At 41.5% G+C, this 26,699-nt stretch overlaps 1 protein-coding gene across 6 annotated transcripts; it reads left to right on the plus strand.

The window, feature by feature from the left end:
- The first annotated feature begins 333 nt into the window (after window positions 1-333).
- LOC133261912 (vitamin D 25-hydroxylase) lies at window positions 334-25,604 on the plus strand. Of its 6 annotated transcripts, none has more exons than XM_061440721.1 (5): window positions 335-921; window positions 8,912-9,053; window positions 19,369-20,001; window positions 21,591-21,920; window positions 24,192-25,604. In XM_061440721.1, exons 1-5 carry the CDS (start codon window positions 697-699, stop codon window positions 24,365-24,367), a joined length of 1,506 nt encoding a protein of 501 aa, XP_061296705.1. In that variant the 5' UTR covers window positions 335-696; the 3' UTR covers window positions 24,368-25,604. The 6 variants fall into 6 exon arrangements, with proteins under 6 accessions (XP_061296706.1, XP_061296705.1, XP_061296709.1 ...); XM_061440726.1 differs by lacking the exon at window positions 335-921 and adding an exon at window positions 1,236-1,323; XM_061440723.1 differs by lacking the exon at window positions 335-921 and adding an exon at window positions 1,341-1,970.
- The last annotated feature ends 1,095 nt before the right edge of the window (window positions 25,605-26,699 follow it).

A 26,699-nucleotide genomic window follows, 5' to 3' on the forward strand; every position in this document is an offset into this window, starting at 1 on the left:
AAACAGGAATAGAAGCAGAAATAGCAAACAGAATTTTCCAAGTAGTTAATCAGTTGCTTAATTTTAGGTACCTGGAAGCAAAAAGTTTGAACAGTAAGCACTATCCCTGGACAACTGTAGACCAGACAGCCTTCTGTGACGGCCAAATAGTAACCAGTTGGGGATGATCAGAAAGCTGTGAAAACATATGTAATTCACTCAGGTTGCCTAAATATCATGTAACTACAATTCATAAGGGAATCACATGTAAAAACACCTTATAACGTAAGGACAAAAGGATAAATTAAAAAAGGCCAAATCGTGAGATTACTTTCTTTTTATATTGATAGGTCAATTCTTTAATAGAAATTCTGAAGAGTATCAGCTTCTGCTAAAGACAACAGCGTTGATAATCTCCAGTTGTCTGGTCAGATACAAGCAGACCTGGTTCTTAAAAGGATAGCCACAGAAAGGGCTGGCTGCCAGGGACGTTGGATCCGCCTGCTCCAGTGAGCCGCGCATAAATCAAAAGGGCCGCACACCCTCCCATACCAGAACAAAGCCAGCAGTAACAAACCCGAAGGCCCTACGCTCAGCCAGCCAATGGCCATAGAAATGGGGCGGGACCTCGGGGGTAATGGACCAATAGGATGCGGTGGGGTTGGAGCTCTCCCCGGGTCCTAGGGCAGCGCGGGTTTGCAGCCCCCGCCCCAGGCCATGTGGGAGCCTCACAGCGCCGAGGCGTTCGCGGCAGCCCTCGGCGGGGTCTTCTTCCTGCTTCTCTTCGCCCTGGGGGTCCGCCAGCTGCTGAAGCAGAGACGGCCGTCGGGCTTCCCCCCGGGACCGTCGGGGCTGCCATTTATCGGCAACATCTACTCACTGGCCGCCTCGGCCGAACTCCCCCATGTCTACATGAAAAAACAGAGCCAGGTGTACGGCGAGGTACAGCCGACGGAGGGCCCGCGCCTCCCTCCCCGGGGTAGGGGATGGGGGTGGGAGTCCGATGCTCGTGGTTGCCAGTTGTCGGGACCCTGCTCCGTGTGCGCGCAGCGTGGGAGCAAGCCCGCTTCCTGTGCCAAGGGACAAGGTCCTCAGGCGGCGCCACTGCCGGGGGCTGGGGAAAGGAGAGCCCTGCCCATCCGTGAGCCCCGCCCACACCGACGCCCGCGGAATCTGGGCGGGATTCTCCCGCCCGCGAGGGCGAAGAGGTGCCGCTCCCGCGCATGTGCAGTGGGACCCTGGACCCGCGCCGGACGCCCCGTCGGGCGTCACAGGCGCCGACTTCAACGTTCGTTCCACGCGCCCGGCTTCTCGGGTTCACGGAACCTCACGCCGCGCGCGTAGGTTAGCGTCCCCTTACGGCTTCTGGGGATTTTCAGGGTTGAGATAATGGTTAATAGGAGGTCGTTGGGTATTTGCATTTGAGAACGGCTGGTCTAGGCGTCTGCTGTGAGGAGGAGCGCAGGTGAAGGACTGTGAAAGAGCGAATGAATTAATGAGTGAAATCAGTGCGGTGTCCCACTGCTGTGCTGTCTACCTGGAGATAGGAGCGCCCCCGCAGCAAACACGGAGCCTCCCTTGCAGTGTGACCTCTCCAGGGCAGGTCTTCTAGTACTTTTTTTCGGCGGGGGAAATTTTGGCGCAGACCTGCTGAGTGACTTGTAGGGTTGCTGCACAGCTGCCAAAAGCAAGAGAAAGGCCAGAGTCCTAGCTTGCCTTGGGAAGAGTGTCCTAACGTGGAGGAGGCAGAAGTTTCCAGAAAACGCCTTGACCCAGCTCAGTTGATTTGTTTTAAATCCTTTCCTTTATAGGAAGATACTAGCCAGACTCTGATAGGTTCTGTGATGAAGAGGTGAAGAAGGCAGTGTCAACTTTAAAAAATGCCTGATGTGAGAGCTGGAAGTTAAATTTTATTTGGGGGCAAAATGAGGACTGCAGCCTGGGAGACAGTACCTCAGATAGCTCTGAGAAGCTGTTCCAGAGGCAACGGGGTAAGGCCGATATTTATGTGACTTTGGTGAAGGGGTTGTTCATGTAATCTGGGCACAAATTTTTGCAGAAGGTTTTAGTAGTTGTGAGGAGCAGATGTCACCATGAATGAATTGAGTGCTTTTCTAGAAATGAAGAGATGTTAGAATTGGGTTCATAAATTCAGCTCCTGAAAATAGCAACCTATCTGAAGACCTGTTCTGCCAGTTTTTTGGAATGGAGTGCCTCCTTCCTGGTCTCCATCCTGACTGCCTTCAGGGCATATTGAAGGTCAGCAGGTGCAACAGCACTTGATGTAGAGGTAGATGGCAAGTGCCAATTGGAAGTAGTTGACAGCAGTCACAGCCTGATTTTAGGTAGTTACAGTCCAGTGAGAGAGAAGCATTAATGATCAACCACAAATTGTGTGTGTTGTGAAAAAACAGGACTGTTGGGCAGTTGTGGCATTCAGGTTTGGGGTTACATTCATATTTAAACCAGTTTTTACAAGAATTATTCGAAGTTTCTGCAGTTCACTAATGGTCTCTATCACTATAGGAAGGCTGGACTTAAAGCAAATATATATAATTCTTAGATTTTATTTTCCATCCTCCAGTTCGTGAGTGTATTTGCATGGTTTTCATCAAATGTATTTGATTTCTGGTGTGTTGGTATGAAGTATCATCAGTATTACAGAGAAATCAGAAGATGTGAAAGAACAAGACCAGAGGTTGAGTCCTCTTTCAAAAAAGGTCAACATTTCTTAGGTTCTAGTTGATGTGGTGGTTGAACACTTCAGGCTAATGTTTACCATTTAAAGAGAACTGGGATTTTTTTTTACAGCTGATGCATTATCTTTGCTATTGTTACTTGTTTTGCATGATAAATCATTTGTTCTTTTATTCCCTTAAGATTAATTACTGAGACCTTGTACAAGGGCAAGTATCGTACTCAGTCTTAGATCCCCAGATGGCTTAGGCAGAAAATGACTTCTCTTAAGAAAGCCATTCCTGGTTCTTTCTTTCTGGGGAACCCCTATCCCATCTGATGATAAACAATAGAATATATGAATGTGTTGGAAGATTGTCATCTTGGGATAGGTAGCTCTGGTTTAATGGATTTGTGGCACGAATTACCAGTTTTTTTGCTAGTACAACTATTTAAGGCAGCCATGGATCTTTACAGGCTTTCCTGATAGCTTAGTTGGTAAAGAATCCGCCTGCAATGCAGGAGACCTCGGTTCGATTCCTGGGTCAGGAAGATCCCCTGGAGAAGGGATAGGCTACCCAATCCAGTGTTCTTGGGCTTCCCTTGTGACTCAACAGGTAAAGAATCTGCCTGCAACGTGGGAGACCTGGGTTCGATCCCTGGGTTGGGAAGATCTCCTGGAGAAGGGAAAGGCTACCCACTGCAATATTCTGGCCTGAAGGATTCCATGGACAGTATTGTCCATGGGGTTGCAAAGAGTCGGACACAACTGAGCAACTTTCATTTCCACTTTGGATCTTTACAAAGTGGTCTTTTTACTGAAGGTGGTAAAATCAAATAGGACTAACTGTGTTATTATATCCAAGAGTGGAGGGAGAAGAAAATGCAGAAATTGAAAGGATGTATGCATTGAAGAGTAGACATTGTTTGAATAAGTCTATTTTAGACTTAAGTTGAAAACCACCTAAAGTATTAACCCTTTAATCTGATTGTTCTTTATCTTAGTTGTGAAACACCCCTACAGGTCTCTCATTGTCTTAGAGATATTTTCCAATTATGACAAAGTCTCAGAGTTGGTTTGAGTTTTTAATGTACTATACTTTTCTTGGAAGCGGAAGGAAACTATTATCTTCTATACTTCTAGAAGGTTGTGGAAAGTTTATATGTCTTATAAATAGAATCTTATTTTTCTACTATGTTTCATGATGATCTGGAGATGTGTGCTCAGAGAAAGTCATGGACTTTAAAATTGCTTATGAGAAGTGACAATCACTTCAAGTGACAACTACTTTTATGAAGTCTGTGAATTCAATTCTCCTTCGTAATTCTTGAAAGGAAGACAGCCAGTCTTCAAGTCTTATACAGTCATTTTAAAGACATTCTTATATAGAAGTGTACCACACTGAGACTTAACATTACCTTAGAGATCCATCCTGAATGTGTAAGCTTCTGCAGTGACTAATCTTAACCCAGATTTCAGAAGCATTCCCTAGCTAGCAAAACTAGTATGAGGGGTTTTAACAGATTATTTTCAGGTAATGCACATAAGGATAATAAAGTAATTACTTTGAGGCAAGTGGAGTTGACAACCTATAATTTATTTATACAGTAAGCGTTTATTGAGATTTATGCAAGGCATTGAATGAGATTTTATGGAGTGCTCGAAGATGAAAGGGATGAAATCACTGAATCAAAAGAGTTTATAATTTAGCCAACAAGCAGAAGATAAGCATTCATATAATGCTTCTGGTTTTTTGTGCCAGTGCTATGTTGCTTCAGTCGTGTCTGACTCTTTGTCTGTAACCCATTGTAACCCACCAGACTCCTCTGTCCATGGCATTTACCAGGGAAAAATACTGGAGTGGGTTGCCATTTCCTACTCCAGGGGATCTTCCTGACCCAGGGAGTGAACCTGTGTCTCCTGCATTGGCAGGCAGGTTCTTTTCCATTAGCGCCACCTTTGGTAGTATTGAATTAAGTGCCATGGGAGCTTTTAAGCATGTGCTGTGGTGGTTCAAGGGAAAAAGAGAATGCACCAAGAAAGGCTTCATGGTGGTTGGTCCCTAAAGACTTGGTGGTTTGGACAGTATGGCAGTCAAGGGGGGCATTCCAAATGAGAATACAGCCCAAGCAAATGTTGAAAAGTATATGGCAATTACCAGTTTTTATCAAAGGACTTTTTACATTCCTCTGTTATTAGCACTTAGTCTATAGTGTTGTAAAATATGCTTAAATGTGTTTCTCCACCACTTTTCTTTAATTCAACATATATTTATCAGTTGTTAGCATATGCTATGTACTATCCTAATTGTGGAGATTTAGCAATGAACAAAACAAGTGGAAATCCGTGCTCTTGTGTGGTTTATATTATAGTGATGGAAGGGAGGCAGTGAGCAGGATAGGAACAATGTAAACACAGTAAGTATATAACATGTTAGAGTATAAAGTATAAAATAACTAAATTAGGGTAAGGAAGATGAAGAATACTAGGGGGTGAAATTTTAATGGGTTAGAGCAGGCCTCACTGCAAAAAAGGCATCTGAGAAAATACTGCAAGGAAGTGAAGTAGCAGGCTATGGGAATATCTAGGGGAAGAACATTCCAGGCCAAGGGAACAAGTACTAAGGCCTTGAAGCAGAAATATGCCATGTTGAGAGTCACCTGTAAAGAGACAAGAGGCAATTGAGATCATATAGAGGAGAAATGAAAGATTAGAGTGATGAAGATTACACTAAATGAAAGATTAGTGATGAAGCTGGTAAGAAACTGTCATATTTTGTCTGTATTGTTAAGTTGAAACATCATGACGGCTGAGAAGTGATGTGGGGCTTGGGTGAAAAATGGAGTCAACATGGCCAGCTCAGGACTTCCTTGGCTGTCCAGGGGTGAAGAATCTGTACTTCCTCTGCAGAGGGTGCAGATTCAATCTGTAATCAGGGAACTATGATCCAGCATGCTGTATAGTGTGGCTAAAAGAAAAAAAAAAATCCAAAACAACAAACACCATGGGCAGTTTGGGACCTGAATATAGTTTAGGACATCTACCTGGTGTCCCAGAATTACGTGATATATGGAAAATCACACATCTGGTGTTGTAAGTATTGAGTGCTGAAAGTTGAGGAGGCACACAGGAGGAGGATTTTTTCTTTGTATTTACTTAAAATTATGCTTCTGGGAAAAGACTTTAAGACCATCCCCTTACTGCTTTGCAAACTGAAAAGAGCCCCTCCTTTGCTCAGCTGATAATCACTTCCTTTGTACTGAAACTCTCACACTGCCGCTATTGACATACCATTGCTTATGGCAGTCAGTCCACGACTCTTCCCCAAAGTTCCGGGTGTACCTTCTGCTCCGTTAGCAGGGTACATCCTTGTGCCAAAAACTCTTTTGCTCAGTTTGTTGATTCTGTTGCTACTTGGAGGTCTTTATCACTTTTTCTTCTGTAAATACTTCTGTTGAACTTCAGTTCTCTGCTAAGCCTCCATCCCACCCCCCCAAAATTGTGTGAATCATGGCCAAAATCCATTCTGCCTGTTTGCACAAAGATGAGGCTTGACTCAGTATTTTTGGCACTCAAAAACCTTCAGCTAGGGACTTCCATGGTGGTCCAGGGATTGAGAATCCGCTTTCCAATGCAGGGGACATGGGTTTGATCCCTGGTTGGGGAACTAAGATACTGCAGGATAACTACTGCAACAGGAGAAAGCCTGGATGCTGCAGCAAAGAGCCCTGTACACAGCGATGAACAGGGCTATATGGCCAAATTTTTTTTTTTTTTTTTTAAGTTCTCAGCCAGTGCCTGAGAGGATGAGGTTAAGCAATCATTGCATCTCACTGATAAGGTAGCACTGTTCCTTCACTGGATTAGGCCCCTATGTGGGGCTAACTAGAATAGAGTACCGGAGGTATGACATTTTAAGGGAACCTGTAGTGAAGCATGTGAGAAACTACAACAAGGAACAGGATGGATATTCCATCTTTTAGCTCAGAGGCAGCCACCTATACCAAAGTGGCAAATGCCTATACTCCAAGGTCAGATACCCTTAGGGCCCTCTGTTCACTTCATGGCATTCAGGGGCCTAAATAAATAAACCAGTGAGTTTCAGTATGTTTTGTTGAGGAAGGGGAAATTTTCCCCTCTGCCCCTCTTGAGTTCTTATGGCTGGACTAAGAATAGAATTGACACAAGACAGAGTAACAGGAGAGAAAGAAACACATTAGAATTCATGCGCATGGAGGTCTCGTAGAAACGGGATGGAGGAAATGACGAAAGCAGGCAGATTTTATATTTTTTAGATAAAGAACCAATAAATTTGCAAAGAATTGACAGGACAAGAAAAACTTTGGTTTTGGGTGCCCAATTAGTGAAGAATCTAAACAGGTCTTGTGATTGGGCAGTAAATTAAAGAAATAACAAGATTTGTTTAAAAAAGGCTTCTCAGCCCCAAATTCCCTGTCTTTGGTAATCGGCAATAAGGAGTCCTAGGGCGATGAAAGTGAAAGTGGAGGGTGAAAAAGTTGGCTTAAAGCTCCACATTGAGAAAACGAAGATCATGGCATCTGGTCCCATCACTTCATGGGAAATAGATGGGGAAACAGTGGAAACAGTGTCAAACTTTATTTTTGGGGGCTCCAAAATCACTGCAGATGGTGACTGCAGCCATGAAATTAAAAGATGCTCACTCCTTGGAAGGAAAGTTATGACCAACCTAGATAGCATATTCAAAAGCAGAGACATTACTTTGCCAAGAAAGGTTTGTCTAGTCTATGGTTTTTCCTGTGGTCATGTATGGATGTGAGAGTTGGACTGTGAAGAAGGCTGAGTGCCGAAGAATTGATGCTTTTGAAGTGTGGTGTTGGAGAAGACTCTTGAGAGTCCCTTGGACTGCAAGGAGATCCAACCAGTCCATTCTGAAGGAGATCAACCCTGAGATTTCTTTGGAAGGAATGATGCTAAAGCTGAAACTCCAGTACTTTGGCCACCTCATGCGAAGAGTTGACTCATTGGAAAAGACTCTGATGCTTGGGGGAATTGGGGGCAGGAGGAGAAGGGGATGACAGAGGATGAGATGGCTGGGTGGCATCACTGACTCAATGGACGTGAGTCTGAGTGAACTCCGGGAGTTGGTGATGGATAGGGAGGCCTTGCGTGCTGCGATTCGTGGGGTCACAAAGAGTCAGACACGACTGAGCGACTGAACTGAACTGAACTGAGGGCTTCCCTGGTGGCTCAGGTGGTAAAGAATCTGCCTGCAATGCAGGAGACCCAGGTTCAATCCCTGGGTCGGGAAGATCCCTGGAGAAGAAAATGGCAACCCACTCCAGTATTCTTGCCTGGAGAATTCCATGGACAAAGGAGCCTGGTGGGCTACAGTCTGTGGGGCCATAAAGAGCTGGGACATGACTGAGCAACTAACACCAACACAACAACCTCCATATGCAGAGAGTGCACCTTTCACATGAGAGATTTATTTCCTACTTTCAGGGAGATAAAAAGAGAGAGGTGTCCCTCATTTTTATTTATTTTTATTTTGGCTTGCAGGATCTCAGTTCCCTGCCAGGGATCACACCCAGGCCACAGCAATGGCAGTTCCAAGTCCTAACCAGTAGGCCACAAGCGAACTCCCTAGAGTATCCTTTTTGTGTTGGCCATTTCTTCATTAACTTTTAATTCAAAATAATTAATGTGCCATTGAGGCATATTTTGGGATTACATATCCCAGGCCCCAACAAAAGTTGTCTTCAGTTTCAAGTCTCTTGGGCCTTTGACAATCCCCTCCCCTACCTAAACCTAGAATAATAAATGATACATAGATGGAGTCACCTCCTCAATTTTTCTTGGAAATAAACAGAGGTTCTGAGAGATCATTGACTGTTTTGAGTTGGAATGAATTTTAAAAGCGCATATAACTCAAGTATTTCTTGATTTTCTATAGCAGCCCCGAAGCCCAAAAACATTAAGGGTTCTATCCAGTGACCTATATCTGTTTAATGGCAAAGCTTAAAGTATAACCCAGACCTCCTCAATCTGGTACTGTTTGCATTACAGCATTTACAAGATTATGTCTTCAGTCATTGAATGTGTAATGAAATCATTGTGCTTGATAGGCACTCTAAACAGTCAACTTGGTAATAAATGCCAGTATTTTCAAGAAATAACAAATACTGAGAGAGCTGGACTTAGTACATGTAGATTTCTCTGGTTATATTTCTTAATATATTTTTCCATTTAAATGTTTTTCTTTTCTTCTCAAAGATCTTCAGTTTGGATCTTGGAGGTATATCAGCTGTGGTTCTAAATGGCTATGATGTAGTAAAGGAATGCCTTGTTCATCAAAGTGAAATTTTTGCAGACAGACCATGTCTTCCTTTATTCATGAAGATGACAAAAATGGGAGGTATGTTTGTTTTCACCTATCTAGTGATTTACTAAACTATTATAAATCGCAGTTCTTATTTTATGTAAATTTATTACATAGTAGTGACTGAACAACTTACTTACAACAACAGACTTAGGGACTGAACAACAACAATCACATAGTAGAGATTGGTTTCTGTTGTACTGATTAATTTATACCGTTCTGTTACAAGTCATGTCTGACTCTGCAACCCCGTGGACTGCAGCACGCCAGGCTCCTCTGTCCTCCATTATTTCCTGGAGTTTGTGAAAATTCATGTCTGTTGAATGTGTGATGCTATCTAACCATAACCACCTCATCCTCTGCTGCCCCCTTCTCCTTTTGCCTTCAGTCTTTCCCAGAATCAGGGTCTTTTCCAGTGAATCAGCTCTTCACATCAGGTGACCAAAGTATTGGAGCTTCAGCCTGGCATCAGTCTTTCCAATGAATATTTGGAGTTGATTTCCTTTAGGATTGACTGGTTTGATCTCCTTGCTCTCCAAGGGACTCTCAGAGAGTCTTGCCCAGCACCACAATTTGAAAGCATCAGTTCTTCCGTGCTCAGCCTTCTTTATGGCCCAACTCTCACATCTATACCTGACTACTGGAAAAAAAGTAGTCAGGCTTAAATTGAAGAAAATAGGGAAAACTGCTAAGACATTGAGGTATGACCTATATCAAATTCCTTATGATTATATAGTGGAGGTGATGAATAGATTAAAGGGATTAAATCTGGTAGACAGAGTGCCTGAAGATTGTGGACAGAAATTCATACTGATTAATAGGAAAGCATTAATTAGTTAATTTAAGTTTTAGAACCTAACATTTGAGGACTTTTAGGCTGTATTACACTCATATTTTACACGCTAATTCTTCTCTTGTAATCTAGTTCTAATAAATACTGTAAATAATGTTTTAAAGAATTAGCACAAGCAGGTTTTGTGAAACAAGTATACATATGTGTGCACACATACTGGAATCAGAAGTATGTTTTAAGCTAGTCTTGAGTGCTTGGTGACATTTTATGATCATTTTACTTCTAAGTTTATAAACCCTGAAACAGCCTTTCTTAACTACTAATTAATATGATATGTAAATGAAGAACTGTACGGTATGTGTGAAGGACTAGTATTCTCTATGGTTTAGTCTTGATCAGTATCAGATGATTATATATTCAACAAGAGAGAAAGGCTGAAAGTTAATGGATGAGAAGAAAGCAACAAAAGACTAACATAGAATGTTGATGTCTATACATCCGTTTTCATAGTTAATAGTATGAGTTTTTATGAACTTCAAAATTTTCCAATTTAACGAGAGCTTCACACTTCATTTCCAAGAAAAATGCAATAGCTTGGTTACATAGACTAAAATATACATAGATTTAAAATGAAGAAGATAAAAAGTAACTATTAAATTGCAAAGCCAATCAACTTGTGCAAAGAAAATACCAACTTAAAAGGCTGAATTATCAGGCCAGGGTATGATGAACCTTGAAAGCAATAGTATAACTAAAAAGCAAATCTCCAACTTCTTAAATACTCTTCTAAGTAATAATTAGACCAAAAAAGAAATTATACCACAAGTATAACAGAAGACCTTTTAGGAAATTATGAAAATGAATGATATGATCAGAATAATATTTAGGATAAAACATATGTTTTTTGGCATCGCCTTTAGTTGGAATGAAAAACATTCCATTAGAATTGGATTGGAATAAAAGCTGACCTTTTCCAGTTGTATGGCCACTGCTGAGTTTTCCAAATTTGCTGGCATACTGACTGCAGCACTTTCATAGCATCGTCTTTTAGGATTCTAAATAGCTCAACTGGAATTCCATCACCTCCACTAGTTCCTAGTGATGCTTTCTAAGGCCCACTTGCCTTTGCATTCTAGGATGTCTGGCTCTAGGTGAGTGATCACACCATCGTGGTTATCTGAGTAATGCATATCTTTTTTGTACAGTTCTTCTGTGTATTCTTGCCACCTCTTCTTAATATCTTCTACTTCTGTTAGGTCCATACCATTTCTGTACTTTATTGTGCCTATCTTTGCATGAAACGTTCCCTTGGTGTCTCTAATTTTCTTGAAGAGATCTCTAGTCTTTCCCATTCTATTGTTTTCCTCTATTTCTTTCCACTGATCACTGAGGAAGGCTTTCTTATCTCTCCTTGCTATTCTTTGAAACTCTGCATTCAAATGGGTATATCTTTCCTTTTCTCTTTTGTCTTTAGCTTCTTGTCTTTTCACAGTTATTTGTAAGGCCTCCTCAGACAGCCATTTTACTTTTTTGCATTTCTTTTTCTTGGGGATGGTCTTGATCCCTGCCTCCTGTACAGCGTCACGAACCTCTGTCCATAGTTCTGCAGGCACTCTGTCTATCAGATCTCATCCCTTAAATCTATTTCTCACTTCCACTGTATAATCATAAGGGATTTGATTTAGGTCATACCTGAATGGTCTAGTGGTTTTCCCTACTTTCTTCAATTTAAGTCTGAATTTGGCAATAAGGAGTTCATGATCTGAGCCACAGTCAGCTCCTGGTCTTGTTTTTTGCTGACTATATAGAGCTTCTCCATCTTTGGCTGCAAAGAATATAATCAGTCTAATTTCGGTTTTGACCATCTGTCCATGTGTAGTTTTTTCCTGTGTTGTTGGAAGAGGGTGTTTGCCACAACAGTGCGTTCTCTTGGCAAAACTTTGTTAGCCTTTGACCTGCTTCATTTTGTACTCCAAAGCCAAATTTACCTGTTACTCCAGGTGTTTCTTGATTTCCTACTTTTGCATTCCAGTGCCCTATAATGAAAAGGACAACTTTTTTGGGGTGTTAGTTCTAGAAGGTCTTGTAGGTCTTCATAGAACCGTTCAACTTCAGCTTCTTCAGCATTACTGGTTGGGGCATAGACTTGGATTGCTGTGATATTGAATGGTTTGCCTTGGAAATGAACAGAAATCATTCTGTCATTTTTGAGATTGCATCCAAGTACTGCATTTCGGACTCTTTTGATGACTGTGATGGCTACTCCATTGTTCTAGGGGATTCTTGCCCACAGTAGTAGATATAATGGTTATCTGAGTTAAATTCACCCATTCCAGTCTATTTTAGTTCATTGATTCGTAAAATGTCGATGTTAACTCTTACCATATCCTGTTTGACCAATTCCAGTTTGCCTTGATTCATGGACCTAACATTCCAGGTTCCTATGCAATATTGCTCTTTACAGCATTGGACTTTACTTCCATCACCGGTCACATCCACAAATGGGTGTTGTTTTGCTTTGGCTCCGTCTCTTCATTCTTTCTGGAGTTATTTCTCCACTAACACATTCAAGTATGACCTAAATCAAATCCCTTACGATTATACAGTGGAAGTGAGAAATAGATTCAAGGGATTAGATCTGATAGAGTGCCTGATGAACTATGGATGGAGCTTCGTGACATAGTACAGGAGACAGGGATCAAGACCATCCCCAAGAAAAAGAAATGCAAAAAGGCAAAATGGTTGTCTGAGGAGGACTTACAAATAGCTGTGAAAAGAAGAGACATGAAAAGCAAAGGAGAAATGGAAAGATATACCTATTTGAATGCAGAGTTTCAAAGAATAGCAAGGAGAGAAAAGAAAGCCTTCCTCAGTGACCAGTGGGGAAAAACAGAGGAAAACAATAAAATGGGAAAGACTAGAGATCTCTTCAAGAAAATTAGAGACACCAAGGGAACGTTTCATGCAAAGATGGGCACAATAAAGGACAGAAATGGTATGGACCTAACAGAAGTAGAAGATATTAAGAAGAGGTGGCAAGAATACACAGAAGAACTATACAAAAAAGATATTCATGTCCCAGATAACCACGATGGTGTGATCACTCACCTAGAGCCAGACATCCTGGAATGTGAAGACAAGTGGGCCTTAGGAAGCATCACTAGGAACTAGTGGAGGTGATGGAATTCCAGTTGAGCTATTTAGAATCCTAAAAGATGATGCTGTGAAAATGCTGCACTCAATATACCAGCAAATTTGGAAAAGTCAGCAGTGGCCACAGGAATGGAAAAAGTCAGTTTTCATTCCAATCCCAAAGAAAGGCAAAGCCAAAGAATGCTCAAACTACCACACAATTGCGCTCATCTCACATGCTAGTAAAGTAATGCTCAAAATTCTCCAAGCCAGACTTTAACAATATGTGAACTGTGAGTTTTCAGATGTTCAAGCTGGTTTTAGAAAAGGCAGAGGAACCAGAGATCAAATTGTCAATATCTGTTGGATGATTGAAAAAGCAAGAGAGTTCAAGAAAAACATCTATTTCTGCTTTATTGACTATGCCAAAGCCTTTGACTGTGTGGATCACAATAAACTGTGGAAAATTCTGAGAGAGATGGAAATACCAGACCACCTAACCTGCCTCTTGAGAAATCTGTATGCAGGTCAGGAAGCAACAGAACTGGACATGGAACAACAGACTGGTTCCAAATAGGAAAAGGAGTGTGTCAAGGCTGTATACTGTCACCCTGCTTATTTAACTTATAAGCAGAGTACATCATGAGAAATGCTGGGTTGGAGGAAGCACAAGCTGGAATCAAGAATGCCAGGAGAAATACCAATAACCTCAGATACACAGGTGACACCACCCTTATGGCAGAAAGCAAAGGACTAAAGAGCCTCTTGATGAAAGTGAAAGAGGAGAGTGAAAAAGTTGGCTTAAAGCTCAACATTCAGAAACTAAGTTCACAGCATCTGGTCCCATTACTTCAAGGCAAATAGATGGGGAAACAGTGGCAGACTTTATTGTTTTGGGCTCCAAAACCACTCCAGAATGGTGTTTACAGCCATGAAATTAAAAGACGCTTACTCCTTGGCAGGAAAGTTGTGACCAATCTAGTCAGCATATTAAAAAGCAGAGATATTACTTTGCCAACAAAGGTCCATCTAGTCAAGGCTATGGTTTTTCCAGTAGTCATGTATGGATGTGAGAGGTGGACTATAAAGGAAGCTGAGCGCCAAAGAATTGATGTTTTTGAACTGTGGTGATGGTGAAGACTCTTGAGAGTTCCTTAGACTGCAAGGATATCCAGCCAGTCCTTTCTAAAGGAGATCAGTCCTGAGTATTCATTGGAAGGACTGATTCTGAAACTGAAACTCCAGTACTTTGGCCACCTGATGGGAAGCGCTGACTCATTTGAAAGGACCCTAATGCTGGGAAAGATTGAAGGCAGGAGGAGAAGGGGATGACAGAGGATGAGATGGTTGGATGGCATCACCAACTCAATGGACATGAGTTTAGATAAACTCCGGGAGTTGGTGATGGACAGGGAGGCCTGGCCTGCTGTAGTCCATGGGGTCGCAAAGAGTCAGATACGACTGAGCGACTGAACTGAATTGATCTCCTGTAGCATATTGGGCACCTGCACACCTGGGGAGTTCATCTTTTAGTGTCCTATCCTTTTGCCTTTTCATGCTGTTCATGGGGTTCTCAAGGCAAGAAGAATGCTGAAGTGGTTTGCCATTCCATTTTCCAGTGGACCTTGGTTTGTCAGAACTCTCCACCATGACCCACCCGTTTGGGTGGCCCTACATGGCGTGGCTCATAGTCATTGAGTTAGACAAGGCTGGGGTCCATGTGATCAGTTTGGTTAATTTTCTGTGATTGTGGTTTTCATTCTATCTGCCCTCTGATGGATAAGGATAAGAGGCTTATGGAAGCTTCTTGATGGGAGAGACTGACTGAGGGGGAGTCTGGGTCTTGTTTTGATGGGCAGGGCCATGCTCAGTAAATCTTTAATCCAGTTTTCTGTTGATGGGTAGAGCTGTGTTTCCTCCCTGTTGTTTGACCTGAGGCCAAACTATGGTGGAGGTAATGAAGATAATGGCAACCTCCTTCAAAAGGTCCCATGCACTTCTGCATTCAGTGCCCCTGACCCTTAAGCAGGCCACGGTCAACCCAAGCCTCCACCAGAGACTCCTGGGCACTCCCAGGCAAGTCTGGGCCAGTCTCTTGTGGGGCCACTGCTCCTTTCTCCTGGGTCCTGGTACATACAAGGTTCTGTTTGTGCCTGCCAAGAGTCTGTTTCCCCAGTCCTGTGTAAGTTCTGGAGGCACTATGGTGGGGTTAATGGCGACCTCCTCCAAGAGGGCTTATGCCATTCATACCCAGGTCTACTGCACCCAGAGCTCCTGCCCCTGTGGCTGGCCACTGCTGGCCCGTACCTTCGCAGGAGACACTCATACACAGCTCTGGCTCAGTCTCAGTCTCTGTAGCATCTCTGGATCCTGGTGTGCACAAGGTGTGTTTGAGCCCTCTGAGTGTCTCTGGTGCATAAGGGGTTTGATTCTAAACACGATTTCACCCCTCCTACCCTCTTGCTGGGGCTTCTCCTTTGCCCTTGGACATGGGGTATCTTTTTTTGGTGGGATCCAACATTCTCCAGTCGACGGTTGTTCAGCAGTGAGTTGTAGTTTTGGAGTTCTCGCAGGAGAAGATGAGCACACACCCTTCTACTGTGCTATTTTACACCCCTGGAAAGAGTGTAATCCTAAAGAATTTCCAATCCCAAAGAAAAGCAATGCCAAAGAATGTTCAAACTACCACACAATTACAGTCATCTCACATGCTAGCAAAGTAATGCTCAAAATTCTCCAAGCCAGGCTTCAGCAGTACGTGAACCATGAACTTCCAGATGTTCAAGCTGGGTTTAGAAAAGGCAGAGGAACCAGAGATCAAATTGCCAACATCCATTGGATCATCGAAAAAGCAAGAGAGTTCCAGAAAAATAATCTATTTCTGCTTTATTGACTATGCCAAAGCCTTTGACTGTGTGGATCACAACAAACTGTGGAAAATTCTTCAAGAGATGGGAATACCAGACCACCTGACCTGCCTCCTGAGCAATCTGTATGCAGGTCGAGATGCAACAGTTAGAACTGGACACGGAACAACAGACTGTATATTGTTACCCTGCTTATTTAACTTATATGCAGAGTACATCACGTGTAACGCTGAGCTGGATGAAGCACAAGCTGGAATCAAGATTGCCAGGAGAAGTATCAGTAACCTCAGATATGCAGATGACACCATCCTTACGGCAGAAAGCGAAGAAGAACTAAAGAGCCTCTTAATGAAAGTGGAAGAGGAGAGTGAACTCAACATTCAGAAAACTAAGATCATGGCATCCAATCCCATGACTTTATGGCAAATAGATGGGGAAACAGTGGAGACAAAGAAAGTTTATAGTTTGGGCTCCAAAATCACTGCAGATGGTGACTGTAGCCATAAAATTAAAAGACACTTGCTCCTTGGAAGAAAAACTACGACCAATCTAGACAGCATGTTAAAAAGCAAAGACATCACTTTGCCAACAAAGGTCCATCTAGTCAAAGCTATGGTTTTTCCAGTAGTCATGTATGGATGTGAGAGTTGGACCGTAAAGAAAGCTGAGCACTGAAGAATTGATGCTTTTGAACTGTGGGGTTAGAGAAGACTCTTGAGAGTCCCTTTGACTGCAAGGAGATCAAACCAGTTAATCCTAAAGGAAATCAGTCCAGATTCTTTATTGGAAGGACTGATGCTGAAGCTGAAACTCCAATACTTTGGCCACCTGATGGGAAGAACTGACTCATTTGGAAAGACCCTGATTATGGGAAAGATTGAAGGCAGGAGGAGAAGGGGATGACAGAGGATGAGATGGTTGGATGGCATCACTGACTTGATGGACATGAGTTTGAGTAAGCTCTGGGAATTGGTGATGGACAGGGAGGCCTGGCATGCAGCAGTTCATGGAGTCGCAAAGAGTCAGACAGGACTGAGCGACCGAACTGAACTGTTTTTTGAAACTATAAATTTATAGTTTAGACTATTTTTATCATGAAGAAATAATAAGTATTCAGCTTAAGATTTTCAAGGAAATAATAAGAGAAAAAACAGAAAATTAGATGTGGAGTTTTGTTGTTGTTGTGGCCACAGTGTGTAGCTTGTAGCATCTTAGTTCCTAACAAGGGATTGAACACAGGCAAACGACAGTGAAAGTGTGGATCAAATTGAACACTGAACTAACCACTAACCACTGAACCACCAGGGAATTCCCTAGATGTGTGATATTAAGATACATGTACACTAAACTCTATATACTCAGAACTGGGAAATCAGATCCACCATAAACCCACTGTTTGAATAGGAAAAAGTGGCCCCTTTTTGGTGGGTTTGGCCCATGCCTAGGCATACAGATTGGCCAGTGTAGGCTTATAATCAGGTTCCTGTGTACCGTCTTATATGTAATTATATGCATATGTTACAAACATGTATCCTATATGCATACATTTCCCTTGGGCTTGCTGTCATCTCAGTGCCTGTGCACTAGTTCTCTACCTGCAGTGATCTTTCCTTGGATATCTGCCTGACTCACTTCCATCCTCTATGCCTTTACTTATGTCACCTTCTCACTGAGTGTTTTCCTGACCACTCTTACGTCTCTTACCTTGCTAAAGAATTTGTTTGACTCTTCTCGGTAGTATGTAAGGTCCATGAGAAAGAGCCATCTTTGCCTCTTTTTTTACTGATATATATCCCTGGCACTTTAGCTCCAGAAATACATTCATGTTGAGTGAATAGTCATCTGGGAGTATGGGGAAGAAAAGAGAGTATGGAATATAAGATTGTTGCACAGCCTTAAAGACCCTCTTATGTATGGTTAACTTTATCATCAGTTCAGTTCAGTCCAGTCGCTCAGTTGTGTCCGACTCTTTGCAACCCCATGAATCTCAGCACGCCAGGCCTCCCTGTCCATCACCAACTCCCGGAGTTTACTCAGACTCATGTCCATTGAGTCCGTGATGCCATCCAGCCATCTCATCCAATGTCTAAGTTCCAAATTTTGTGCAACAGCTGTTGCACAAAAGTTGTTGAAATGTGAATTATATAGGCACCTCAAGTAGACTAGAGAACATGACGTTTTTCATGATAGGTAGACCTATGTACCAATTACAAATGAAATTCCAAGTGAACTACATGTTACATAAATATATGTGCCGAGGATATTTTTTTTCTTGATAGTTGATTTAAAGGGAAGATATTCCATAGTACATAGAACAGCAGAGTGTTCTGTGGAGACTCTGAAATTTTAAGGCAAGTAATATTAGAAGTTTGAGTTTCATGTTTGTCTTTTTAGTTTGGGCTGCTATAACAAAAATATATAGAGGATGAGTGGCTTAAACAATAAACATTTATTGTCACAGATCTGGAGGCTAGGAAGTTCAAGATCAAGGTGCTAGCAGAACAGTGTCTAGAAAGAGCCTGCTTCCTATAGACTGTAGACTGCTGTCTTCTCCTGTATCCTCAAAAAACCAAGGGCCATCATCTCCACCCACATCCCTTCTTATAAGGGCACTGAGCTCATTCATGAGGGCTCATGACCTAATATGGCTTCCCTGGAGGCACAGTGGTAAAGAATCTGCCTGCCAGTGCAGGAGACACCAGTTCGATCCCTCAGTCAGGAAGACCCCCTGGAGAAGGAAATTACCCAGTCCCATATTCTTGCTGGGAAAATCCCATGGGCAGTGAAGCCTGGCAGGCTACAGTCCATGGGGTCAAAAAGAGTCTGACATGACTTAGCAAATAAACAACAACAAACTCATTCATGAGGGCTCATGACCTAATTACTTCCCAAAGGCCCCACCACCTGATACCATCACACTGGGAACTGGCAGCACATTCAGTCCTTAGCACCTCCTTTTGGGTTGAGTATTTCCACTACCTCATTCAGGCCATCCTTGCCTCTGCCAGTTATATTATCATGTTACATATGCCTTTCATGGGAGTAATTTGCATTCTAAAATCTAGTCTCTCAAAGCAGAAAATTTCTAATTCTAGAAAGATGATTTTTCAAGTATGTGTTTAGTCCAGAATAAAAAGTTGCCAACAGAACACACAGTCATTTGTCTTTTGTAAAATAGGCTTGTAGTAGAAGTTCAATAATAAAGTCATCCATGCTTACTTCACCCAGGTTCAATTACACAACATAGTTCAGTTTCTTGTGATGGAGATTATAGGTCTTTTCTGCCTGTCCTCAGGGAAGTATAGATAAGTGTATCGGTTTATAGTATTCCGTGGCTACTGAGGAGTAAAGAATAGGGCTTGACTGCTGGGTCTAGTTTTAGTTTTATAGAAAATTTGAAGAAGAATGAATAACCATCTTCCCCAACCCCACTCTGCCACCATAGCATTTTTAACTGTTAGATACAGGGATGTAGGACTAATAAAATTTTTTAATAGTTTTATAAAAAGATAATTGGGAGAAAAATTACTAACCATCCCTTTTATTTTATTTTTTTTAGGCTTACTGAATTCCAGATATGGCCGAGGATGGGTTGATCACAGAAAATTAGCTGTAAATAGCTTTCGCTGTTTTGGATATGGCCAGAAATCTTTTGAATCTAAAATCTTAGAAGAAACCAAAATTTTCATTGATGCTGTTGAAACATACAATGGTAGCCCTTTTGACTTAAAACAATTAGTAACAAATGCTGTTTCAAACATAACCAATCTAGTCATTTTTGGAGAACGATTCACTTATGAAGACACTGATTTTCAGCACATGATTGAGTTATTTAGTGAAAATGTGGAACTAGCTGCCAGCGCCACAGTCTTCCTCTATAATGCCTTTCCATGGATTGGCATCTTACCTTTTGGAAAACATCAACAACTGTTTAGAAATGCAGCCGTGGTCTATGACTTTCTGTCTAGGCTTATTGAAAAAGCTTCCATTAACAGAAAACCTCAGTTACCTCAGCATTTTGTTGATGCTTATTTAGATGAGATGGAAAGAAGTAAAAATGACCCATCATCTACTTTCTCCAAAGAAAACCTAATTTTCTCTGTGGGTGAACTCATCATTGCTGGAACTGAAACTACAACTAATGTGCTGCGGTGGGCAGTTCTTTTCATGGCCCTTTATCCTAACATTCAAGGTGAGGATTCTCATCATCTTAAGATCTGTGCTTACATTTAGGGCTCACACATGTTTTACAGTCTTTGGCTGTATACAAAGCATTTCAGTTAGGAACTCCTGCTATGCTATCCAAAAAGTGAAGTACTGAATAGCTATAAGGTTTTAAAAACTGTTAATTCATGTAAAAACCTCAGATATAAATCTTACAATACCTGTATTATAAATGAGGGAAAAGGCTAAGTGACTGATTTGCCCACTTCCTTCTAGTTCTAAGCCAGAACCTGAACCCTAGTTTTTTGGGAATTTTTGTTTGTTTGTTTGTTTGTTTTGGTTTGATTTTGGTTACACCACACAACATCCAGAATCTTAGTTCCCCAACCAAGGATTGAACCCATGCCCTCTGCAGTGGAAACATGTAGTCTTTATAGCTGAACTGCCAGGAAAGTCCCAACCCTGGCTTTTTAAAAATTATTATTTATTTTTAATTGAAGGATGATTGTTTTACAATATTGTATTGGTTTCTGCCATACATCAACATGAATCAACCATAGGTATACATATGTCCCCTGCTTCTTGAACCTCCCTCCTAACCTCCCACCCCAGCCCACCTCTCTAGGTTGTTACAGAGCCCAGATTTGAATTCCCACTGACTCTTTACATGTGGTAGTCTATATGTTTCCCTACTACTCTCCATTTGTCCCACCCTTTCCTTAGCCCCAACCCTGTGCCCACAAGTCTGTTTTCCATGTCTGTGTTTCCATTGAAAGTGAAAGTCACTCAGTTGTGCCCAACTCTTTGTGACCCCATGGACTGTATATAGCCCACTAGGCTCCTCTGTCAATGGAATTGACCAGGCCAGAATACTGGAGTGGGTAGCCATTCCCTTCTCCAGGGGATCTTGCCAACCCGGGGATCAAACCCAGGTCTCCTGCCTTGTGGGCAGATTCTTTACTGTCTGAGCCCCAGGGAAGCCCCTGAGTCCCCATTGCTGCCCTGCACATAGGTTCATCAGAAACATCTTTCTAGATTCCAAATATATGCATTAATATACAATATTTGTTTTTCTCTTTCAGACTTACCTCACTCTGTATAATAGGCTCTAGGTTCATCCACCTCATTAGAACAGACTCAAATATGTTCCTTTTATTCACTGAGTAATATTCCATTGTATGTATATGTGTGTGTGTATATATATATATCTCTCTCACAACTTTTTCCATTTATCTGTTGATGGATATTTGGGTTATTTCCATGTCTTAGCTATTGTGAATAGTGCTGCAATGAACATTACCAACCCTGGTTTTTTTTTAATTGAAGTTTCTAATGCTTCATTCTTTTCCTTGATGAGAGTAATGTTATTCTAATTCTAGATTTGTTTAATTTTTATTACCTACGTGTGTTTCACAGCACAGTTACTTGGAGTCTCAGGTACTGGTTGTATAAGATATGTGGCATGTATTTAAGTAGAACTCCCAGATAATGAAAAATCTGAATCTGAATGTACCCATGGCATGTTGGCTGGTTATCTTTTGTTTAATCCTAAAGAGAGTTTACTTTAGATATAATTCTAAGAATTGCATAATAATGGGAACACTTTTTCTCTTACAGGACAAGTTCAGAAAGAGATTGACTTGATTATAGGACCCAGTGGGAAGCCTTCTTGGGATGAAAAGTGCAAAATGCCTTATACCGAGGCAGTTTTGCATGAAGTTTTAAGGTTCTGTAACATAGTGCCATTGGGGATTTTCCATGCAACCTCTGAGGATGCAGTTGTACGTGGTTATTCCATTCCTAAAGGCACAACAGTAATCACAAATCTTTATTCTGTACACTTTGATGAAAAGTATTGGAGAGACCCAGAAATATTCTATCCAGAGCGATTTCTGGACAGCAGTGGACATTTTGCCAAGAAGGAAGCTTTGATTCCCTTTTCCCTAGGTAAGAGAGCTTTTTCACAGGGGCTTAACTTTAGAACAAAGTATGGTGATGATTCATTATGTGTAACATCTTAATCTGAAGCATTTTGTTGCAGAATTAATATCCCAACTCTGAAAACAGCATTGACTCTTACAGGAGAGAATGGTTTAATTAGATGTCATTAACACCTGTTTCTACTCAAAATAAACAAGGCATAATTTAGCAGCTAGAAAGTAACTGATGAGAAGCTCTGGCTTTTATTGAAAATCTCTTGCTTGTGAATTTTGACTTGTAATCAAAAATTTGTAGAGCTGGAAGTCAGTAACAGGCACCTTGAGAAACTGAGACCCAGGGACAGGAATGGCATCATAATTTAAAGTGAAACTGGAATCTAGCTCTCCTGATTTTTAATTATTATACCTTATCTCCAAAAATATTGCATCTCCTGAGAAAAAGTACATAGATCACAAGACCCATGGAAGATGGCTTGGAGAAATCTTTTCATTGGGGAAGGGTACACATACAGTCATTTGAAATGAAATGAACTTCTCCCGGGTCAATAGAACTAAGTGTTACACCTTAGATCTTTCATGGCATATCTCAGGCTCCGTTGCAAAGGAAGCAGAGACTGGAACTAATGAGCTTACAAAAGTACATGACCTGACAAAAGAAGGTAAAAAATGGGCCCTGGGAACTGAAATGCTAGGGCCCATTTCTATTCTTTGGAGCTTAAGAAAATCCTTTAATAAACATAACTTCCTCTCAGTTCAGTCGCTCAGTCATGTCCAACTCTTTGCGACCCCATGGACCACAGCACACCAGGCCTCTGTGTCCATCACCAACTCCTGGAGTTTACCCAGACTCATGTCCATTGAGTCGGTGATGCCGTCCAACCATCTCATCCTCTGTCATCGCCTTCTCCTCCCGCTTTCAATCTTTCCCAGCATCAGGGTCTTTTTCAATGAGTCAGCTCTTCCCATCAGGCCCCAAATACTGGAGTTTCAGCTTCAACATCAGTCCTTCTAATGAACACTCAGGACTAATCTCCTTTAGGATGGACTGGTTGGATCTCCTTGCAGTCCAAGGGACTCTCAAGAGTCTTCTCCAGTACCACAGTTCAAAACCATCAATTCTTCCTTTGGCCCTCAGCTTTCTTTGTAGTCCAACTCTCACATCCATGCACGACTATTGGAAAAACTGTAGCTTTGATTAGACGGACATTTGTTGGCAAAGTGATGTCTCTGCTTTTTAATATACTGTCTAGGCTGGTCATAACTTTCTTGCCAAGGAGTAAGCGTCTTTTAATATAATGGCTGCAGTCACCATCTACAGTGATTTTGGAGCCCCCAAAAACAAAGTCAGCCACTGTTTCCACTGTTTCCCCATCTACTTGCCGTGAAGTGATGGGACCAGATGCCATGATCTTAGTTTTCTGAATGTTGAGCTTTAAGCCAACTTTTTACTCTCCTCTTTCACTTTCATCAAAAAGCTCTTTAGTTCTTTGCTTTCTGCCATAAAGGTGGTATCATCTGAATATCTAAGGTTATTGATATTTCTCCCGGCAGTCTTGATTCCAGCTTGTGCTTCATCCAGCCGAGTGTTTCTCATGATGTGCTCTGCATATAAGCTAAATAAACAGGGTGACAATATACAGCCTTGACGTACTCCTTTTCCTATTTGGAACCAGTCTGTTGTTCCATGTCCAGTTCTAACTGTTGCTTCCTGACCTGCATACAGATTTCTCAAGAGGCAGGTCAGGTGATCTGGTATTCCCATCTCTCTCAGAATATTCTCCAGTTTGTTGTGATCCACACAGTCAAAGGCTTTGGCATAGTCAATAAAGCAGAAATAGATGTTTTTCTGGAACTCGCTTGCTTTTTTGATGATGCAGCGGATATTGGCACTTTGATCTCTGGTTCCTCTGCCTTTTCTAAAACCAGCTTGAATGTCTGGAAGTTCACAGTTCACATATTGCTGAAGCCTGGCTTGGAGAATTTTGAGCATTACTTTACTAGCGTGTGAGATGAGTGCAGTTGTGCGGTAGTTTGAGCAGAGTTTTCCAAATTTGCTGACATGTTGAGTGCAGCACTTTCACAGCATCATCTTTTAGGATTTGAAATAGCTCAACTGGAAGCTCCATCACCTCCACTAGCTTTGTTCCTAGTGATGCTTCCTAAGGCCCACTTAACTTCCTCTAACATTCTTTAAATACCAGAGTTCCTGAAAGATATGTATTAAACATAAGTTTTGGTAAATAATTTTAAAAAACCATTATGCCTGCTTTCTGTTTAGGGAGAAGACATTGTCTTGGAGAACAGCTGGCTCGGATGGAAATGTTCCTGTTTTTCACAGCATTGCTTCAGAGGTTTCATTTGCATTTTCCACATGAACTGGTTCCAAATCTGAAGCCCAGGTTAGGCATGACATTGCAACCCCAGCCCTACCTCATCTGTGCAGAAAGACGCTGAAAGTTCACAGATGTTTTGTGGAACAAGTTGTTTGCCTCACCCCCAAACCTTATTTAATTCCTGTGTTTGGACAGGAATCACAGCATCATAAAACCAAATGGACAGAGATGTTTCTTTAAAAACATCTACCATAATAATATGCATTAGTGTTAGTCGCTCAGTCGTGCCCAACTCTTTGCCACCCCATGGACTGCAGCCCACCAGGCTCCTCTGTCCGTGAGATTTTCCAGGCAAGGATACTGTAGTGGGTTGCCATTTCCTTCTCCAGGGGATCTTCCCAACCCAGGGATCAAACCTGGGTCTCCTGCACTGCAGGCAAATTCATTACCGACTGAGCTACAAGAGAAGCTCAATAATATGCCTTAGCCATTGTTTTTTCCTTATAAGTCTTATGACTTATAAGGTGGAATTATCTGAGGAAAACAGAGGTGCAGTCTATTCTGATTTGCTTCAAATAGCTGCCAGTGCCAGCTCCTTTCTAATCAGGTATTGTCATTAGTAGATTGTGTTACCACACAATCCAGTCCAGTTTCATAGTGGACTAAAGAAATTAGAACCCAAATAAGTGAGTTTGGACTACAGAGGTATTTTATTAGACTCAGTGATAGATGACAGAATATATATTACACAGTATATTTAATATAAAACCTGCTAATACTTTCAAGTCTTACTATAGTTTCATAAGAGTTGTATCATTTTTCCTACATATGAGGGTCCCTATGATATATAATAATGATATGATATTGATAATGATATATAATAATGTATTTAAAAATGACAGGTAGCATGACCTAGATGCTTCATGGTGTAATAAAGATCCTGTTTCTTCATATCCCTCAAGTTTGCTTTCCAGATGATACTAGCTTTATCTTAAGGCTGGCTTATGGAAGTACATGTTCTTTGCCCATGTCCTTTCAAGATATTGAGCTTGGATTGTTTTTGGGAGAGCAAAGGAGCTTTTCAGATGTTCCCTTAAGACTGTTCTTTGTGTCCCATAGGTCCTAACTAAGCTATGTGTCTACTCATTAACACTATGTCTTGGGACTTCCCTATCGGTCCATTGGTTAAGACTCTGTGGTTCCAATGCAAGGGACACAGGTTTGATCCCTGGTCAGGGAACCAAGATCCCACGTGATATATGGACAAAAAACCAAAATAAAAACAAAAAACCTGTCTTGTGAACATGAAAGCAACCCAAGTGCCCAGTAATAAATGATTGGATTAATAAAACGTGAGATATATATATGCTATTTATTTTCTTTACCTTGCATCTAAGGAAATGTTGTATTTTTCCCTAATCAAGGTAATGCAAACCTGATGAAAATTATTTAAGTATGTAGATTCACAACTTGTTAATGTTAGAAGAGGTCTGATCTCACTTGATGTGCTCATTTTATGGCTAAGGAAGTAGGCATTCAGACAGGGAAATGAAAAGCATGACCCTCTTTCACCCCATCCATGTATTTTTTTAATCCAAACTGTTTATTGGGATGGTTCCTCATTCATCCTGATTTCAGAGTGCTTTTAGTGCTTCCATCTGAAGGAACATCCTTTTGTAAGCCTTGTTTTTCCTGCTGTGGGTGGTGGAGTCTTGCTGACTTTGCCAGAGTCCTAGTTAGCACATGGCTAACCATCGTGGTGATCTTCACAGCATTCTGGGCATTTCATATCCATGAGGTAAGAACTGCGACTCTGTACCAGGTGCTTCTTTTTATGTATTCTCTTCTGAAGAGGGATGAAGGGGCTTCTTTGTAAGAGGCACATTCTTGTCAGGAGGTCATCAGACCATCTCTTATTCTTTTTACTCGCACCCAATAATTTATACTATGCTTTATAGTTCATATGAGTGACTGAACTGAACTGAACTTACAGTTCATAAAGTTGTTTTCATACTGTCAGCGCTTGACTCTTTTCAGCCAATTAACTGGTAAAAGTAAAATACTGCAATTTTAGAAAAATATAAATTAACATGAATTTAGTAAGTAATCCATAATGGACAATATTTCTTTTTTGGAACTACATTGTAACAGACTATCGATCTACTATAGTGAGAAGGCCTTCTCTCTGATCAGTCAGTGGTGAGCTACTAACTTAAAATGTTAGAATTCACTTATGGTTTAAGATAGCAACTGAGCATACTTATTTCTTTACAAATGCCACTGAAATAACCATAAGGATAGAAAAAGGGATAAAGGCATTGATGATGGGGTTGGAGGGATATATTAGTGAATCAGCTACTTCCAGGTTCTAAAAGATGGAATGTAAATGGGATAATATTGAAAGAACCACAGATAGGACCATGCATAGACAAAGCCTGAGGTAGAGATGGGAG

This window comes from Bos javanicus, chromosome 15, assembly GCF_032452875.1.
Source record: "Bos javanicus breed banteng chromosome 15, ARS-OSU_banteng_1.0, whole genome shotgun sequence".
NCBI lineage: Eukaryota > Metazoa > Chordata > Mammalia > Artiodactyla > Bovidae > Bos > Bos javanicus.

Excerpts from the sequence above, each read along its gene's own strand:
- LOC133261912 (XM_061440721.1), top strand. The coding sequence starts at position 697 with ATGTGGGAGCCTCACAGCGCCGAGGCGTTCGCGGCAGCCCTCGGCGGG. Across the intron at positions 922-8,911 it reads AGAGCCAGGTGTACGGCGAG|ATCTTCAGTTTGGATCTTGG; the intron begins GTACAGCCGACG and ends TTCTTCTCAAAG. Across the intron at positions 20,002-21,590 it reads CCTTTATCCTAACATTCAAG|GACAAGTTCAGAAAGAGATT; the intron begins GTGAGGATTCTC and ends TTTCTCTTACAG.